Below are 19,101 nucleotides of genomic sequence, written 5' to 3' on the forward strand. Positions count from 1 at the left end.
AAACATAACACTTCAAAAAAGGAAAAAAATAATAAAAATTTAGTGTACTTTTTTCAAACGTAACACTCCAATGTAATATACTAAAAAACTTATTAGTATATTTTTCTCAAACATAACAACGTAATATTCCAAAAAAACTCATTAATGTATTTTTCCAAACATAATACTCCAATCAATGTAACACACAAAAATTCCTTAGTGTGCTTTTCCCAAATGTAATACTTAAATGTAATACACTAAAAAAATTTCGTAGTGTACTTTTCTCAAACGCAACAACGTAACATTTCAAAAAAAAACTTATTAGTGTATTTTTTTTTTCAAATGTAACACTCTAATCAATATAACACACAAAAATTCTTTAGTGTGTTGTTCTCCAACGTAACACTTCAATATAACACACTAAAAAACTCCTTAGTATACTTTTCTTAAATATAACAATATAATATTCCAAAAAAACTTGTTAGTGCATTTTTTTCAAACATAACATTCCAATCAATGTAACACATAAAAACTCCTTAGTGTACTTTTTTCAAAAGTAACCCTCTAATGTAACACTGAAAAATCACACTAATAGAAATGTAAATTTCTACGCTCGACAACCAGCACTTTAGCCACCAATCCCTCCAAAAAAAATCTTCCACACATCACATTTCTATTCTCATCCCCAAAACAAATAAGAAAATTATAAAAATGAATCAGAAAAAGACATTCACTTAAAATCAAATGGCACCAAATCAAATAAATATAATTTTTCAAAATAAAAATGACTAATTAGTTCATAAGAAAACTCTTAAAACTAAATGAATCAACATCCTCCCATATAAATTTATGAATAAATTTTCCATAATCGAACGACAAGTGGATTTGAGAAGGGATAAAAAGGAAAAAGGAAAAAGGAAAAAGGAAAAGAAAGTGCCCTCAACAAATTTAAAATTCAAATATAGTCTAAATAATTAAAGTTTAAAGCAAATTCTCTCTTCAATAATCTTTCTTGCAATCATATTTTAAGGAGTGTTTTAACCCTCAATGGTTGGCCTAGTGGGTGCAACATGACCTAAAGTTATGCTCCCTCCTAGTCTTAAATTCAACTTTCACGAGCTGTTATCGACTCATTGAGGCCATGATCGCGGGTCCTACCCGAGATTTGCTTGATCCACGTGGAGAGGACGCTTTGCGTGGATTCCGAGATTAGTCGAGGTGTTGGGTAGTCAAACCATTGTCAAAGAATCTTACGAGTGTATTGCAAAGATTGTTGCATAGAGGTTAGGATTTTAGGCTTGGTAATATAATCTAATAGAAGACAAAGAGGTTCCCAACCCTAACATAAGTATTGCTCACCATCAATATTTTTAAAATTCATCGACAAAGTTAACATGACAGATATGACATAAAATCATAAAAGCCAGCACACCAACATATACATATATAATTTTGGTTTCTTTCAGGTTAGTTCTTTTGATAAGTAAATATGTCAGAACGATGTCTCACCATCACATGTTTGTTTTCAAAATCCTCCACATAGCTACAATGGATCACATACCAAAAAATTTCTTCTCTGTCAAGCTTTCAACAGTTTCCTTGAGGCCCTCCTCGAGGGAAATGAAGTCAATTCCTAAAGTTTTTGCTTTTTCCCTGGATACCTGGTATGTTGGCATAAATGGTTTGTCATCCGCAGACCTGCAAAGTGTATCAACAATAATATAGCTAATTAGAAATAGAACTAATCATAAAAGAAAATTCCTAACAAAAAGAAATTGGTTGAATAGAAGTTTCACATGCCACTCCAAAAATTTAAATGTTCTGCAACTAGTTGATCATTATGCATATCAAATATATGCTCAATCTTTAGAGACATTTTATCAATTAGAAGTAAAAATGAAAGAGAAAATTGATAATTTGATGGAATATCAGCAAAGTTATAGAAAGACATCAATACAATATGACCATAGTATTTTTTATTCTATTTTCTTTAGAAAATAATGATAAAGAATGACAATAACCACTGCAAGTTGGAACAATTACCTCCTAAAAAACTTACATGCCACATTTTAAGATTCCTAATATAAATCAGATCACAGAAAGCTCTTCAAGTTTTTGACTCGTCTAGCTAAAAACAAACCCATCAGACCCAAGAAATGAGTTTAATAAGAACCTTAAGGCTGTGTTTGGATAATGGATTTGGGTAGCAATTTGGAAAGGAAAATGAAAGATTTGGGTAGGAATTTGAAAAGAAAAAGGTAAAAGATTCCCTTTTCCTTTCCAAATCCCTACCTAAATCCATAATCCAAACACAACCTAAGGGGTTGTTTGGGGTGATCTACTGAAGATCATCTTTTTATCTTACTTGGATCATATTACCTCTTATTTGGGTCACATCAATTCTCTATCACATTGCACGACTTTTCATAAAAAGTTAAAAGGTATATTTATTTAGATCATCCCAAACAACCCCAATGTCTAAACTTGTTTCAACAAATGAAAAGAACAAGTGTTCTAAAAGCGGAAAGAATTAAACACATGTTTGAATGGAGCAGTTATAATCAGAGAAAAGAATTAAACTGCTGATGCATCATTTTAAAAAAACCAAAAATAAGCAAAGATGTTGGCACAGCAGATAACATATGAATAACCCATTAACACTGACATGAGAAAATTCAACAAAGTTATTCAAACAATAGGAAACCAAAATGATAGAAACCCACATTCCAGTACCAGATAAATTAGGTTAAACACCTAGGATATTCTTAACTAGAACCTTGTTTGCAGAGATTCATTATCACTAAGAGAGCACCCAACACTTAAATGATCCCAAACTAAATGCTACTTAAAAGTTCGGAATTTGACAGTCCAACATGCGGAATACCAGTTTCCTCTTCAAAAGGATCCTATGTCGAATCTCAAAATTTTCAAAATGTCATGAACCATTCCAAAAATTGACAGTAGAATGCCAGAATTTCAAAACTCCAACATTGAAATGGATTCAAATGAAAATAAGATGTCAAAATTTTGATACTGCAAAGTGCTGCAGAACAAACATGGTTACGTTGGATGAAAAATTGAACTAAAATGAACAAACATAAGTTATGTCCTCAGCAGCTTCCACTTTCAAAACATGATAAAATGATGTAGATTTCAACAACTCTGCTCTCAAGTACTTGTTGCAACTCAACTTTATACAAGGACGGACACAACTCAATTTAATAGTCGAAAACATATGATTCTTCATATAGAATTTTAAGAAGACAGAATACATTGGAGAACTGCTTTCTCATTAAAGCTTCACAACATCTACTTAATATTTGTGTAAGTCACATCATAGCCAAAATGGAAAAAGAATCATGTGAAAAGACATGAAAGAATAGTAGATGCAGATGGAACTTCCATACAAATGTCATAACAAGCAAGGTAAAATAGTAATTAAAAAACAATTTGAGCCTGACAAGACACCAAAATAGATGTCTGGTAGAAGAGAAATGAACAGATATTTTGATTGAGGATATCCTCATAAACCATATCTAGAGGTGACAAATGGGTGGATTTCGGTAGGTCAAAACGGGTAATGCTTAAAACAACCCAATCCAAACCCGCCCATTTAATAAATGAGTTGGGTTGAATTGGGTTAGACAAATGAACGCAACCACCCCATTTACTTCATAGAATTTTTTTCCTAATAGATGGCAGCGGCGGTGGAGGTGGTGATGGTTATAGTGGTGGAGTGGCAACGGCAATAACGATGATGGCGGTCAAGGTGGAAGAAGTGGTTACCCATTTAAACAGGTACTCATGTCCTTAGTTGCACGAAACGGGAGTTGGGAGTAGGAGCAAGAGTGTGGCCACTTAGAGGAGTCATAGGTTAGGAGCGCTTATGTATTATTTTTATTTTTAATATTTTTAATTTATTTATATGAACCTTTTTAAAAAAAAAAAAAAAAAATTGATTGACATATATATATGTTATAAATGAGTTTTATTTTTTTTATATAATATTTAATTAATTAAATACAACATAATTAATATTTGTTTAAAAATGAATAGCAAATAAACATTCATTTTAAACAAAAAAATTAATTAATTAGATGGAATTTAAAAGTAATGGAAATATAATATAATATGTAAGTATGTATTATATTTTTGAGCTGGTCAACACAAGATAATAAATTAGTTAGGTGGAATTTATATGTATTTGTGCAATGCACAGCAAGGCAGATTTCATTAATCGTAAAAAGAGAAAGATTAAATAAAAAGTCATTATGTATAAATATGATATTAAGGCACAACTTAAATGAAAAGATATTAATTTATAATAGGGGTGTTTGATAGCCCAATTCAGCTCTTAAAATTGAAAATATTAAGTGATTTCTTAATTAAGCTGGTTTGATTGTACATATATGGTGTCACTTAAAAAATTAAGTCCCACTTAAAAATAGGCTAAAATTTTCAGTAAAAAAGAAAAAAACCTACTTTTCACTTATAACTTAACGCGTTAAGTGGAGGGAAAAAAAAAAAGCAGAGCCAAGTGATATAGGTTTAGAAAAGCTATTTCTCAAAGCATTCTTCCTCATGGTTTTGGCTGCTTTGGCTGCTCTCCCTCACGATTTTGGCTGCTCTTTCAAGGAATTCAATTTTATCTATTGAGGCAAGCACGTAAGTCTAGAAAATTACTTTTTTATTTGGATTTAACTTGCATGTATATATGTGAATACATTATTTATAGTGGTGTTTGGGAAGTTTGAGACTTGGGTTTTTTTTGATTTTTTTCACAAAAAGACAAACTTTTTGCAAAACAAAAAAAAACACATCCAAACAAAATATCACATCCAACCCCATAATCATTTCACTTTTTCTCTCACAAACATCACATCCAACTACAAAAAAACCCAACTGTCTTCCCAAACACCAAAATTTTTTTGTCCAATAATATTCTACAACTAAAAAAACCTACATAAAAACTCACTTCCCAAACACCTACTATGAGTTTTTTTTGTTTTTTAGTTTATATGCATTAACTTGTTTATGTTATAATTGTGATTACAATAATTTCTTTACCAATTATATTAGTGTGATAAAAGAATTTAATTAAATATTTTAATGTAAAAACTAAAAAGACAAATTTTTAATTTTAATTATTTTTCAGAGTTCAGCTGCTTGTATAGATCAAACACCTTAATTGAATCAGTACTTAAATTTCAGTACATATCAAACAGCTTTTTAGATTAAAAAATTCAACATTCAGTTTTTTGTACTTAATTTTCAGTTTTTAGTTTTATCAAACAGCACCTAAGAGTTAGACTTTTCAATCTCTTATTAGGAACAAAGAAAAAGCTGTGAGAGAGAGAGAGAGAGAGAGAGAGAGAGAAGTTGAGAGAGACAGAAAGGGAGGTCTAGCAGCGATTGAGAGAGGGAGAGGGAGAGGGAGAGGTTTTGCTTTCCACAATCGAAGAAGATGAAGGTCAAAGAGCCTACGAAGCAAATACATGGAAGAAGCTCCACTTTCGTAGCCCTAATTGAGACCAGATCACGTTTTTCTTTTCCTCGCTTCTCTCTCAATAGAAACACGATTCTTACACGTTTCTCTCTAAGAAGTGCATAATCGCGTTTCTTAGAAAGAAACGTAACTTGTTTGTGTGATTCCTGCTACTATGCTCATGTCCAACCCATGTAAACCCAATTTTAATTAGGTTTGCAAGGAGCAACCCATTTAAAATTTTGTACAGGTATAAATGGGTTTTACATGGATATAATTGGGTGGGTTCAAGGGTTCGGATTGAGTTTGTCACCTCTAGCTATATCTTATGACACTTAATCAAGCTAAGATAAATAGTTTGAAATTCATTGGTAAACAATATGAAGAACATGGATACATTTTGAGAAAAAGATTCGACAATGTTTATTTTTTGTGAAATAGAGCTTCAATTCCAAAGGCAATTACTACTTTGCAAAAACACAGTTATAGTCGACAACAAATCACAAACACTTACTTTTCTGGAAGTTGAAAAGAAGGATAAAGCTTGTGTAGTATGTTCACAACTTCAGAGTAGTGTGCGACTCTCTCAACCAAACAATATCTTCCACTGGCTGAAGGAATCTCATATGCTTGAATGTGCGCATTTGCAACATCTTTAACATTAATCCATCCAAATGAAGCATTTGGATATGTTTGTGAACCTACACAACAGACAAGCAAATTCTATGGGTCAATATGTCAGAAAGGAATTTTAACATAATATTTGACGTGGATATCAATTACTTCCATTTAATTTAACTGTCATTTTTAATTTCAAATCTAAACGTCAAGTCACTGGTAGGATATTACAACGCTTTTACTAAATTTACATTTGCAAAGTACAATATATAGAAATATTTTATGTTTTATTTTTATCTTCACTAAATAAGCAAGGATCTTGAAATGAGCGAAACATAAATACAACCTCAAGATACAGGGAGCTTCTATTTACCTGCCACACATTCTCATACACACCATCTTCCAATTTTTTTTAATTGCACTTTTGTCCGCCAAGCAAATTACTCTTTTGGACAAAAACCTATCTCTTGATACACACCACCTACACTACCATCTCTCAGTACACACCACCAGCCTCCACCAGCCACCGCTACCACTGCAACCTCCTCCCTTCTCTGCCCCCTATCCTTGTTGGCCCTCTCTAATTCCTCTCAAGCTTCATTGGCCCTCCCCATCTTGTCCCCAACCTCATCGCTCCTCCCCAACCCTCCATCTACTGCCACCAGCTACTCCTCGCTACCTCCGCCGACACCTTCACCGCCCCAGCTCTCCTCCTTCTATCATCTTTTTCTTCCCTCCTATCTCGCCCCCTCCCCAGCCTTCTTTTCTTCTAAGGTTTGAAGGAGGGGCTGGGGAGGCGACAGTGATGGATGGGAGGGTTGTTGTGACAAGGAGAGGATGCGGTTGTGGAGGGGGTGGCAGCCAGTGATGACGATGGAGATGGTTAGCGTTAGGGTTAGGATAGGGTTTGAAAGTTGGAGAAGATGAAAGCATCTTGGTTATTACTTGAAAATTGATGGTCTGAATTGAGAAAATCAAAAAAATTCAAATTGAATAAATAGTACTGAGTGAATATGTGGTGTGCATTTAGAGGCTCCCAAAGATACAGCATCTTGGCCAACAAGACATTCTTCCTTTCAACATATGTAAAGTTTTATATAGCTTGCATACCATTCCATACAATGCCTAATTATTAGATAGAGAGAATGCCGATGCAGTTACTCACAAAAGATAAAAGGAAGTATAAATGCACATGGATTACTCCTATATAAAGAATACTTACCATTTATTAAGTTCAAGATAGCAGCAGAACTTGTATTAAGTGTTGGTTGTAACAGAGGACCAATAACCATTGCTGGGTTTATTGCAACCATGTCAATACCGTTCTCTTTTGCAAACTTCCAGGCAGCATCCTCTGCTAGAGTCTTGGACAGCTGATACCAAAGCTGGTAGCAAATACAAAAAAGGCGACGGGGAGCAATGCAAATTATTAACAACCATCCTCTGCTAGAGTCTTGCAAAGCACTCCTTATTTTCATATGATTCTCTCTTTTTTAGGCAATATTATTTTTGAAAATTGGAAAATATCATTTTGGATTTATTTTTGTCAAACTATTTCCTCATCTTTCAAAACAAATTCAAAAAACAAGTCCGCAAAACTCAACAAATAGAGTCCTTGTAAATGTTTGAATAGTTTACACATTAATTATGCCCATGTTATGCTCCAAATTTGTTTGCACCTGGTCAAAATAATTGTTTGAATAGTTTACACATGAATTATGTCCTGATTATGCTCCAAGTTATTGCACAAACGAAAAATCTTCTGATTGAATCTGAAGCTCAGATTTGTTGGGGATTTAAACATCACAAACAATTAAATATATAGTAACTATCACAAAAAAATAATAATAGATAAAATCAAAAAACAAGAAATCAATGAACAAAAAATAATAATGAAAGTAGGGAAAAAAAATTGTCTGTGAGATTTATGAGAGGTACAACAAGTTGATGTCCTAAAGTCGTATTGTCCTCCCTTTGTGCAAGTATTGACAACCTAATACCACTCCAAGGTACAACCTAGAATCTCACAAAATGTGTCACATTGCACAATCGATGTTAGAAAGGAGTGTGAAGTGTTTTTCAAATTGCCTAGAAATAAATATGAGAATATAGAGGAAAAGAGAGATGGAGAGAGTACAACAAGCGAAGTTGATGTATGGGGTGGTCCTATATTTATAGGACTCTAGGTACCCTTTCATAAGATATACACCCTTTAGTATTTAATGTTGTGAATTAACAGGCGTGACTCCTTAGGAATCAACCATGCATTAAATTTTGAAACTTAAATTTCCAAGAAGATCTGTGCTTCAAAACAACAGAAAATTGGACAAAGAGAATCAAATTATTTTAGTGTTGAAACTGCTCATGGTTCTCTCTGTTTGAAGCTTCTTAGTTGAGCATGAATTTCGAAAAGATGCTAATTTGTTGAAAGATACAACCCTACTTTTTTTTTTGCCAAAAAAAAAAAAAAAAAAAAAAAAGGAAGAAGAAGAAGAAAAGAAAAGAAAAAAGGAAACTGCTACTCTTTCTCTTTGTGTAATTTCTCGTCTAACTAGTTCCAAACAACACCCCCAAGAAGGGCAATGACAACAAAAAATGCAAAGAGACTTTTTATTTGGTTCCATCCAAACAGACTTAGAGTAACAATGACACTGTTCTTGAGAGCTGCTTATACTTTATGATCCTAACTGATTGATAAGAAAATTTGAATTTGTAATACATTATACACATCTAAATGGCACGTAAAACTCAGTTTGTGCAAGTAATACTCTTTCATGTGCTGATGACATCATTATATTGATACAGTAGCTTGAGTATCAACAAAAATATAATAAAATAAAAAAGAAAGGGAAAAGAAAAGTCATTGCCCGTTGTTTGTTCTGCCAGTTGGGGAGCTAGTAGCCTGAGTTTTACCAGCCCAAGGTTGAGCCTCCATATACATGTAAAAGCTAAATAGCAAAAATACATGATTAGCAGTTACACAAATACGTACCTTATTTTCCTTGCATGACTCCGGATCAGAAAACCAAGTCTCATCAATTATCACATCAGAAGTTCGAGGCCTACCATTGTATGCAACTGCAGCTACAGACGATGTCAAAACCACTCTTTTGACAGTTGGGTTTTTGGCACATGATCCCAAAACATTTAGTGTTCCGTTTAATGCTGGTTCAATCAATTCTGCCTGAAATGAGGAAGACATACTACGTAAATCAATTGAAAATAATAATTACAGGATATCAACCACCAGTATTTTGAAGCAAATTTAATGAAGCTTTTAATCTACTATCAACAAATAGACAAAAGAATACCATGATGGCTCTTATAGATCATATGCTTGAGATCTTTCTGTCACAAGATGAATAAATCCACTAGATAGAAATAACATTCCATTTAACCAATTGGAAACAAAAATCAGAAAGAAAAATAATATGCTGGTTATTCAGACCAAAAGTCAATGTCTTTTACTTCAGAAGAGAAGAATCATGAAAAAGAAATCAAGAAAAATCCATACAATATATATAAAAACACCAATTAGCAGGATTATGAGGAACAAAATTTGGGGTCAGAGTTTATAAAACTCATCCAGAAAGTGTTTGCCTGTAAAAGGTCACACTCATTCAAAGATAGTTCTGAAAGCAAAGTAGGTAGGAGATGGATAACACACACAAGTAGCCTAGTGGCAACGAGGTTGGACCTTGGGATGAACTTTAAACCCAAACATCCTGGGTTTGACTCTCACTAGAGTCACCCTGGTTCAACCAATAAACTGTGTTTGCATGTGATTACGGGTATTCGGGTTTACTCTGCAGGGGTGTGTCTAATGTGGCCTTGTCTTGGGAAGGTTCCTTGTCACAAAAAAAGAGAGTAAGAGATTGATGAAATGACTCTTCACTATCTATGACCAAATAAGCAAATATATTAGGGACAATGGTTGCCCAAGGCATGCAAATATGTTGTTCCATCAACATAAGAAAAAACTTTGTGACTTGTGTGTAATGAATGCTTTATTTTATTTTATTTTTTGTGTGTATATAACCAAGTTCTGAAGTACCTGCCCTATCACCCATGCTTGGCTATATCCCACCTCATCAGGCCAACACATAAAAGAGAGGGAGTACATGTTTATTTATTTTAATGGAAGGGAGTGAGGAACCTCTTACCTCAATTGGTTAATGGATTAGAGGAGCTTAGGTTTGATTTTCCCTATATATATATTTTTTTCTCTTTTTTCTTTTTCATTTTTTTCTTTGTGGGGGGGGGGGGGGGGGGACCAGCAGACCTCAGCTAAATTGGTAAGTTGAACAGGTTGGATGAGTTTAGGTTTGGTTTTGGTTTGTCCTTGCAGGGATTGGTACCATATACAATAGTAACTGAGAAGTACACTGCGCGGTACATAGTTTACCTCTCCCTATCATTATACAAAAGGACCCAGTGGAAAGCACAATTCATCACATAACCAACAATGAATTGGTAAGTTGAACAGGTTGGATGAGTTTAGGTTTGGTTTTGGTTTGTCCTTGCAGGGATTGGTACCATATACAATAGTAACTGAGAAGTACACTGCGCGGCACATAGTTTACCTCTCCCTATCATTATACAAAAGGACCCAGTGGAAAGCACAATTCATTACATAACCAACAATGTTCAAGAACCCAACATTTGGCTAAATCCACTGACAAGTACTCTTGAAAACTTCGGCAATCTATCACCCGTTGTGTTGATATATGGCAGTTTAAAAACAATACAAAAGCAGAAGAAGAATAAGAAGAAGAATATAAACAAACACAATATGAGATGGACCTGTGGATCCGAGGGTGTAATAAAAAATGGAGATGCTGTATGAAAAACACCTTCACACCCATCAACCACAGAATCGAAGGAACCTTCTTCCAATAGATTTGCTTTAAACAAGCGAAGTCTCTCCTTGGCTCCATCAAGTGCAAGTAAGTGGTCTGTCTTCTTCTGATCAGCTGCAATTTATTACCAAGTATTAAATAAAAGTGAAAAACTGGCAGCTCAGCCACAATCCATGAAAGGGTGCATTTTTAGGTAGCACAACACCGAATGACCAACACATGAGATTAAATTGCATTTCTTGAATTAATCCTCTGAATTCTACTTGAACAAATTTATGTCAATTCGCACATTTTCATGGAATATTATACTTCTATAAGCTTATAAATGCGCACAAATAGTATAATTTGCATACAAGTGCCTATCATTTTTCTTTTTTTTCTACAAAACATGGACTTGGGTAAGTGTATATAGTGCAGGTGTGTGTCTACGCATTCAAAGCTCCCTAAGCCCCATATTTCTTGCTCATTTTAAACTCGATATTTCAATATACTAGGATACATGTCTGAAAATTAGGTACAGTACATGCACACATCCTGCACATGCAAATACTTGTATTTTTATTAAATATTATATCCAAAAGTACAGCTAAAAGCTTGCAATGTGGTTCTAGCCAATCCACACGGAATTCCACATGCCCCAACTAATTGAGTCAAAGCTTAAGGTAGTGATGCTTTTTATTTCTCGACTCTCACCATCTAGGGTGGAATAAAGTCGTTAGACTGCATGATAGAAGAACACCCAACACACAAATACACACTCTATTTGAAGTAGTTAATACCTAAACCTAGAAACGAGAGCTTGGCCATCCTTCATTTGCAATCACAGTTCTGGTAAAGTTTGTTGGTCAATAGCTGAATTATTCAATTCGATTTACAGTAACAAGTCACAACTACAAGATAAATTCTTATGAAACCTCTATATAATAAATTGTTAACGACATGGTCATATTCAGATTGACCAAATTATTCCAAAATATACAAGTTTCAATCCAAACAATGCCCATCTTGATTGAAAATAAATTCTGCAATACTTCATAAAATAAAAAATAAAAAAAATTACAACAAAATTTTCTTTTACAAGGAAGCCTAGAAACTATCAACATGGCTAATTGAGTATCAATTACTCAATTAGCCAAGCCAAACCCGTATTGGCTACATGATGCATAGCAGTAAAAGAGAACATCTTCAGACTTCAAACAAGTGGTGTCCACAATCTTTGGAAACTGCCAAAGGTTTTTATCCTAAAGTAAGCACACAGTGAAAAAAATATAGTCCAAACTGTCTTACCTCATAGGAAAATAGAAAGACAACAATATGTGTCTTAGTAATAGAGAAAAGTTTGAATTCACAAACATTAGAAACATAAGAAGCATGATTGTATTGGGCATTTCCTAACAATAGAATTCGGATTCGGCTAAAGAGTATATGATCTTGGTAAAAAAAAAAAAAAAAATTGAATTTGTATCCTGCATTATTAAATTCTTGAATCATGACCATTAAGTAAACTAACAATCATTTCCATAGGATGTACTATTATAAATTAGTTATCAAAGTTATATTTCACCTTAGCGAATTCACAGTTAGAGAACAGAGGTAAGAAGATATTTATTACCAGAGAGAGAGAGAGAGAGAGAGAGAGAGAGAAAAAAAAAAAATCAAAGGTAGGTCAATATGCCAAAAAAGAAGCAGAAAAATCATCATTTTCATCATGACTGAAATATTAAATAGTACAAGCCCTTGCAATTTTTTTCCACTCTACAAATTGATTATGAAATGTGAGTTGGGTCATAAATAGATAAACTAATTGTTGTGTGAAGCTTCCTCCTGGTAAAGTCATCCAAGTCATTGAGGTCAAAAGAGTTCTACTGCTTTATTTTTCTTGGATATATGTTGTCCATTTCACTTGGTGATGATATTATTGTGAGCTCAGACCCAATTCAATTGGAGATAATGTTGGCGCAAAATCCTTGCAACATCCTGGGTTTAGAATGGTCACTGCTCCTACCAGATCATGAGATCAAGACAACTGCAAAAAACCCTCAGGCGATCTAAATAAGGGTCCTGACTTCTAAACTTGAACTCCTTGGGTATATCTATGGCCTGAGCTCCTCTCATAATTTCAGAGGTGCTCGCTGTATCAGTATTTAAAAGATGATTTATTTGAAATCACTTCTGGTCAAAGAATGTCCAAAAAGTTAACCTAAAATTTTTACAACCATCTTGGATCTTAGGCCTTGTTTGATTACCAAGATCAATAGTGAAAGGATTAATAATCCTATGAATTAGTGTAGAATTAGTTATCCAATTAAATTAGTAAGATAACCATTTATTATGTATTTATTTATTTATTTCATATTTGAAATTATCATCCTCAGCCCCCTTCAATATTAAAAATTCGCCAATTTTATCGAATTGAATATCCTCTCTACATGTAATATGGTTAATAAAATTTGTAATCAAACATGAGATTGTGAGTCCATGGACTAACAATCTCAATCCTATAGTATAATCCTTGTAATCAAACATGGTCATAGGAAAAGAAAAGAAAAGAAATGATTGTAGTCTCTCATTTGATAAGAAAAGAAAAGAAATGATTGCATTTTCTCACTATCACGTTCGGATGAGTAAGAAAACAAAGCAGGTGAGGGAGAGATATGTTGGAAATTTTGGTTTTATAGGATTATTTTGGGCCAACTTTGAGCCCAAATTTAAGCAGCGCCCACATGTCTTTTGGGGTGGGTCTAAGTGGTGACGTGTTCCTTGCCGCATGGCAAGTCACATAGTGAAAACGGTTCGTCAAAACCATTTATGGGTGAATGGAAAATTAACGTCATTTTCGATTTCGTGAAATAGAAAGTTGAAGTATCAAATGTGGATTACCTTGTTTTGGTTGTCCCACATAAACAATAAGAGAGCTTGTATGAGTATATAAGCTCTAGGTTGACATATTTGGGATGGGCTCTAAGGGTATCCCAAGTTTGTAAGAAGGGGAGTTATGGACAAAGTGGGCTTGATCCAAATCTACCACACACACGTCGTCGCCGACGTCCGGCCGAGCCGTGCGCGGGCGTGGTGTGGGTTGGGTCAGGTCCTAGTTTTAATTTTTTAGACAAAATTCGTTTGAATCTTTCCAAATTCTTGCGGGAAAAATTGAAATCCTAAGCACATTAATTCAAACTTTTGGGCCAAAATTCGAAATTCAAATTTTTCTATCCGAACCAATGTCTCTCTGATCACCTTTCTTCATCTTTTCCAGCGGTTCAAATTTGCACCTGTTCGGAGGGTTTTTCTATCCTTTGGAACATATACCACAATGCCTATAAACACAGACCTTTTCCAGTAGATTCATTCATTCAATTCCTTCCCCTTTTTCTTCCTTTCCTGCATCTGTTCGTCATATTAGTTATAGAAATTTAGAGAGTGCAGAACTCGGGTTCTGGTTCTCAAGACAAATTGTTTGTAGTGCTACTACAATGTGTGAGAGTGATCATTGTATCCTGGGAGATAGATACTAATAATCCATGAGCACCTGTGCGGGGACGAATCTATCTTAAAAACAGAGTGTCACACACTCGACTTGATCTTGCTGTTCTAAACTTTCCGGTGATTTTGTTGTTCTAACTTTCCAGTGCAAGAATTTCTTGTGAGTAATTTATTTATTTTGTTTCAGTTTTATGTTTTTTTTTTTTTGAGTGATATTAAGGGATAATCATGGTATTATAAATATTTAACAACCAATCAACTTGTTTCTCATCAAATTTCATCACTTCTGGTGAGAAATGAAATAGGCATAGTAAAAAGAGTTCTCTTTCTCACCATTTCTCACTTAACGTATAAACCAAACAAAAGAAAAAAGTTCTCATTCTCATCATTTCTTATCATCTCTCACCAAATCACCACATCCAAACTGAGTGTGTAGTTACTTATGTCAAAGGAACTAATTACAATTGACAGACTAAAATCACCAACTCTGAAAGTTTTTTTGCTACAATCAATCTATCAATTAGGATACAATACATGGTGGGTCTGAAGCTTGTTTGGCAATCACTTGACACAATTTTACAATCAATCTATCAATTAGTGATGATGACCTAACAATATTAGAGTGATATTGGCAATCAGTAGACACAATTAGGAACTAAAATTTCTAGGGACGCACACGCACACAAAGAACACAAAATCGAAATGATCTGTAGCTAAAAATCCCAGTCCGAATCAACTGGTATAATCGAAATGAAAGATGGAAGTGTATAGAAGATGTGGGAATGATCTGATTTTCATCAAATCGAAATAAGCAAAAATGACCACTATAAGAAGTAATTATTAGAACCCAATATTGAATAGTTGAAGACAAAATTATTATACAATAACCAGAGAGAGAGAGCGAGAGCTGACAAGGGTCGCGAACAGAGGCTCGAACAGTGTAACCACGTTGGAGCAACAACTTGACCAGCCATGAGGCTATGAACCCGGACGCACCCGTCACGCACACAGTCTTGCCTTCCCCGCTCATTCTCTCTCTGGTCTCTCTCTGAGAAAGTGACAATTGAAATTGGTCGATGGCTGCGATGCTTCCTCTCAGTTACTCGTATGTTAGATACTGGTTGCGTTGCGTTGCGTTGCGTTGCGATTCGCTATTTCTAGTCTTTCTTTCGCATTTGTCAACACAAAATTACCACTCTCTAGTTGGGAGTCAAGATTTATGCTATTTTAATATATTTTTAGTGTTTTTTTTTTTTTATAATTAAAATAGGACAAATTACACTTTGGGATTTGTATCATTTTGATATTTGATTTTTGAATTATAATAAATTTGATTATGAATGATAATTAAAGACATTATTATTACATTTCAAAAGTAAAGTTGTTAAATTGATAAAATATAAATTAGTTTGATAAAAATAAATGTTAAAAAATTATTTCAATTCACCAAAGATAAAATTATATAAAAATGATAAATCTTTTCCATTATTATTTTTTTATTTTTTCACCACATTAATTTTTAGTATGTGTTTGAATGATAGTCATATAATGGGTAGTTGTTTTTGTTAATATTTTTTTTTAATGGTTATTATATGATAGATGGTTGTATTTGTTGTTAAGAGGTATTCTTGGATGATTATCATGTAATGGATGGTTGTTAATTTGATAATGATACTAAAATTGTCGCCATATTTGACTTTCGAAAAAATAAAAACTAATTTAATGAAAATAAATATAAAAAATTATTTCTACATTTCCAAAAAATAAAATTATATAAAAATGATGTGTTTTTAATTTTTTTCACTAATTTTATTTTTAAGTTCTTAGAAAAAAAATTTGAAATTTTTTTTTGAAAACCAAACTAAACAAAACTTTATAACAAAACAAGTTCCAACATTATTCATTAAAAAAAAAAGGCCATTATATTTCAAATAACATATAAGTTAATCAACACAAAATAAATTGTATGACAGCTTTGTCCTTTAAATGGAGCAATAATGCCTTCAATTGTCCTTATTTGGAGCGAGATTCAAATTTTAAGATCAAATGTATCACAATTAAAAGATTATGGACCAAAGTGACACACAAGTCCCAAATTCTAGGGACTATTAGTGCAATTCGCCCATTAAAATATGAAATAAATATAAAAAAAAATGTCCAATCATAAGTTCATTTTTTAATCTTTTAGGGCTCAAGATCTAATCTCTTTGGACTAAAAGGACATTTGTTCAAAAGGACATTATCTGTTGAAATTCACCAAAAATCTATCTGTTGAAATTCACCAAGCCTATTTCCCCTATCTGTTAAAATTCACCAAACTTATTTTTCATATCTGTTGAAATTCACCAAGCCTATTTTTCCTATCTGTTGAAATTTACGTAACATACTTCCCCTATCTGTTAAAATTTATTCATCTTTCTTTGTTTTTTAATCATTGAAATTTACCAACCTTTGGCTTTATTGTTTTTAAAGTATCAACTGTTGTTGCACTCAATTCATCAACTTTTCAAACATCTGCATGTGATTGTGGGACAGTATCATCATTTACACCTTTTGTATTTGGAACAACAACAGTCTCTAGATTTGGACCGATAGCTCTAAACCTCTTTCCGATTAGAGGTAGAAGTAAAAGGCAATTATTCGACAGCGGAGGTGACTGGAGGTTAAGGCCCCACTACTAGATGTGGTACGGATGTCTGGACGTTGAATAATCCGAGAGTTAGTTCTGATTTGGTGTCAAGTACTATATTTGAAATTGTGAGGGATAAGCTATTAAATCGCCCATGTGAGGTAGTGACTATTTTGAAGGTGGGATTATCGGTTGGATGTAAGTTACCACATGGTATGGTTGGGTGTGGAGAAAGCAAAGACTATCATTCATGGAGATCACTCATTGTTGTTTGACCAGTTGCGGTAGTATTCGGATACTGTGATGCGTTACAATCCGGGAAGTTATGTCAATATTGACTACGACACAAGTAGTCAACAGTTTTGTCATTTTTTTGTATCATTTGTTGCATGTATTTTTGGGTACAATTTTTGTCAGCCTTTGTTATTCCCTGATGAAACGTTCCTTAAAGGAAGGTACAAAGGTCAACTACTTGTGGCAATGACAAAAGATGGGAACAATGGTTAGTATTTTTTTTTGTATCTATGTATGTCCATATAAATATTCACATTGACTAGCGCAATGTGGATATCTGCCTTACCATTACACAGTGTGAATATTCACAACCCTTGTTGGCTTTCAAGTGTTTTTGTAAACTACTTGTGTTAATATGCACATTAGAATATTGTGTTCAATTGTTTAATGTTGTTATGTTTTAGGTCTATTCCTTGTTACATTTGTGATTGTTAATTTGGAGACCACGCCCCATTGGTCATGGTTTTTACATGAACTTGGGAAGGTTGTTGGTGGTAAGTGCCATATTACTTTTATTTATGACCGTAATCTTAGTTTGTTAGAAGCAATGCCGAAGGTGTTCCTATCAACTCACCACGGTTATTGCTTACAATATTTGAAGAACAATTTAAGAGATTGGATGAAGGGGATTGATAATGGATTCAGGGACCACCTGGTTAGTAGTTTGGGTGACTGTGCTTACGAGCCAACTGTGGTGGGGTTCCAAGAAAAGCTTGAGAAATTAAAAGAGGAGGGTAAGTAATGAGCACATAGTTTTTTTCAAGGAGTTGGCACCTGAGCACTGGGCAAATTCATACTTCAGGTAATAGTAGTTTTCTAATGTATTCCATTTGTTAAGGTTAGAATGGTAGCTTGTAGGAATTTCAGTCATGTGTTGTGGCGATGTGAAATTTCATATTCAGTTTTGAAGAAATTAACTTCAGTGTTGTACAATGTTGTGATATTGTGCAGGGGTATGCATTATGAGGAGATGACATCCAATGCAACAGAGTCATTTAATAATTCGATTAAAGAAGCATGTAATCTTCCTATCACTCAATTAGTGGACACAATTCGTACTTAGTTGATGCGGCAACTGTTGGCGCGGCGTGACCAAGCAAATAAGTGGAAGGAAACAATATGTCTTACATTTGAAACTATGTTTCTTGATTCGTTTAACAACGGCAGGTCTTGGCAAGTTAGCAAAGCCAATGACGATGTATTTGGGATTCACTCAATACTATCTGTTATAGTTGATATTGCAAGGCGTACGTGTTCTTGCTTCTAATGGCAGATCAACGGATTCCTGTGTGACCATGTTGTTATTACTATTCAGAAGAGTCGGTACAATCTCAATGATTGTGTAGAACATTATTTTCATGTAGAGACGTATCGTGCTGCCTATTCGAGTACCATATTCCCCATATCGTCGGTAGAAAAAGTCGTCTTTTGATCCCACGGACTTTACCATATATCCACAAACTGTGAAAGGACTACTCGGCAGGCCGAAGAAGAATAGAATCCCATCAAGGGGTGAGAAACTGAAACAAATAAGGTGCAGGAGATGTGATAAGTTGGGAAGCCATAATCGGAAATCTTGCAAAAAGTTGATACAAGGTGTACAATTTTCATTTCAATATTATGTTTTACGTGGAATTTTTTTATTGATGTTTGAAATAAGATTGCGTTATGTTGGCAAACATTGTGTTGAAATAAGATTACGTTATGTTGGCAAACATAGTATTTGATTTGTGTTGTCTATATTTTGTTTTGTT

General features: G+C 33.9%; 1 protein-coding gene across 2 annotated transcripts; it reads right to left on the reverse strand.

The window, feature by feature from the left end:
• Nucleotides 1-1,319: 1,319 nt before the first annotated feature.
• LOC114305155 (phenylacetaldehyde reductase) lies at nt 1,320-15,653 on the reverse strand. 2 transcript variants are annotated; one of them, XM_082907360.1, is made up of 7 exons: nt 15,337-15,622; nt 10,886-11,055; nt 9,075-9,266; nt 7,305-7,467; nt 5,979-6,165; nt 1,504-1,677; nt 1,320-1,473 (listed from the first exon to the last, which is right to left on the reverse strand). In XM_082907360.1, the coding sequence occupies exons 1-6, from the start codon at nt 15,452-15,454 to the stop codon at nt 1,533-1,535; spliced, it is 975 nt and encodes a 324-aa protein (XP_082763486.1). In that variant the 5' UTR covers nt 15,455-15,622; the 3' UTR covers nt 1,320-1,473; nt 1,504-1,532. The 2 variants fall into 2 exon arrangements, with proteins under 2 accessions (XP_082763486.1, XP_082763485.1); XM_082907359.1 differs by having other exon boundaries at nt 1,320-1,677; nt 15,337-15,653.
• Between the last annotated feature and the right edge of the window lie 3,448 nt (nt 15,654-19,101).

This window comes from Camellia sinensis, chromosome 14, assembly GCF_055761805.1.
Source record: "Camellia sinensis isolate YWXY chromosome 14, ASM5576180v1, whole genome shotgun sequence".
Classification (NCBI taxonomy): Eukaryota; Viridiplantae; Streptophyta; class Magnoliopsida; order Ericales; family Theaceae; genus Camellia; species Camellia sinensis.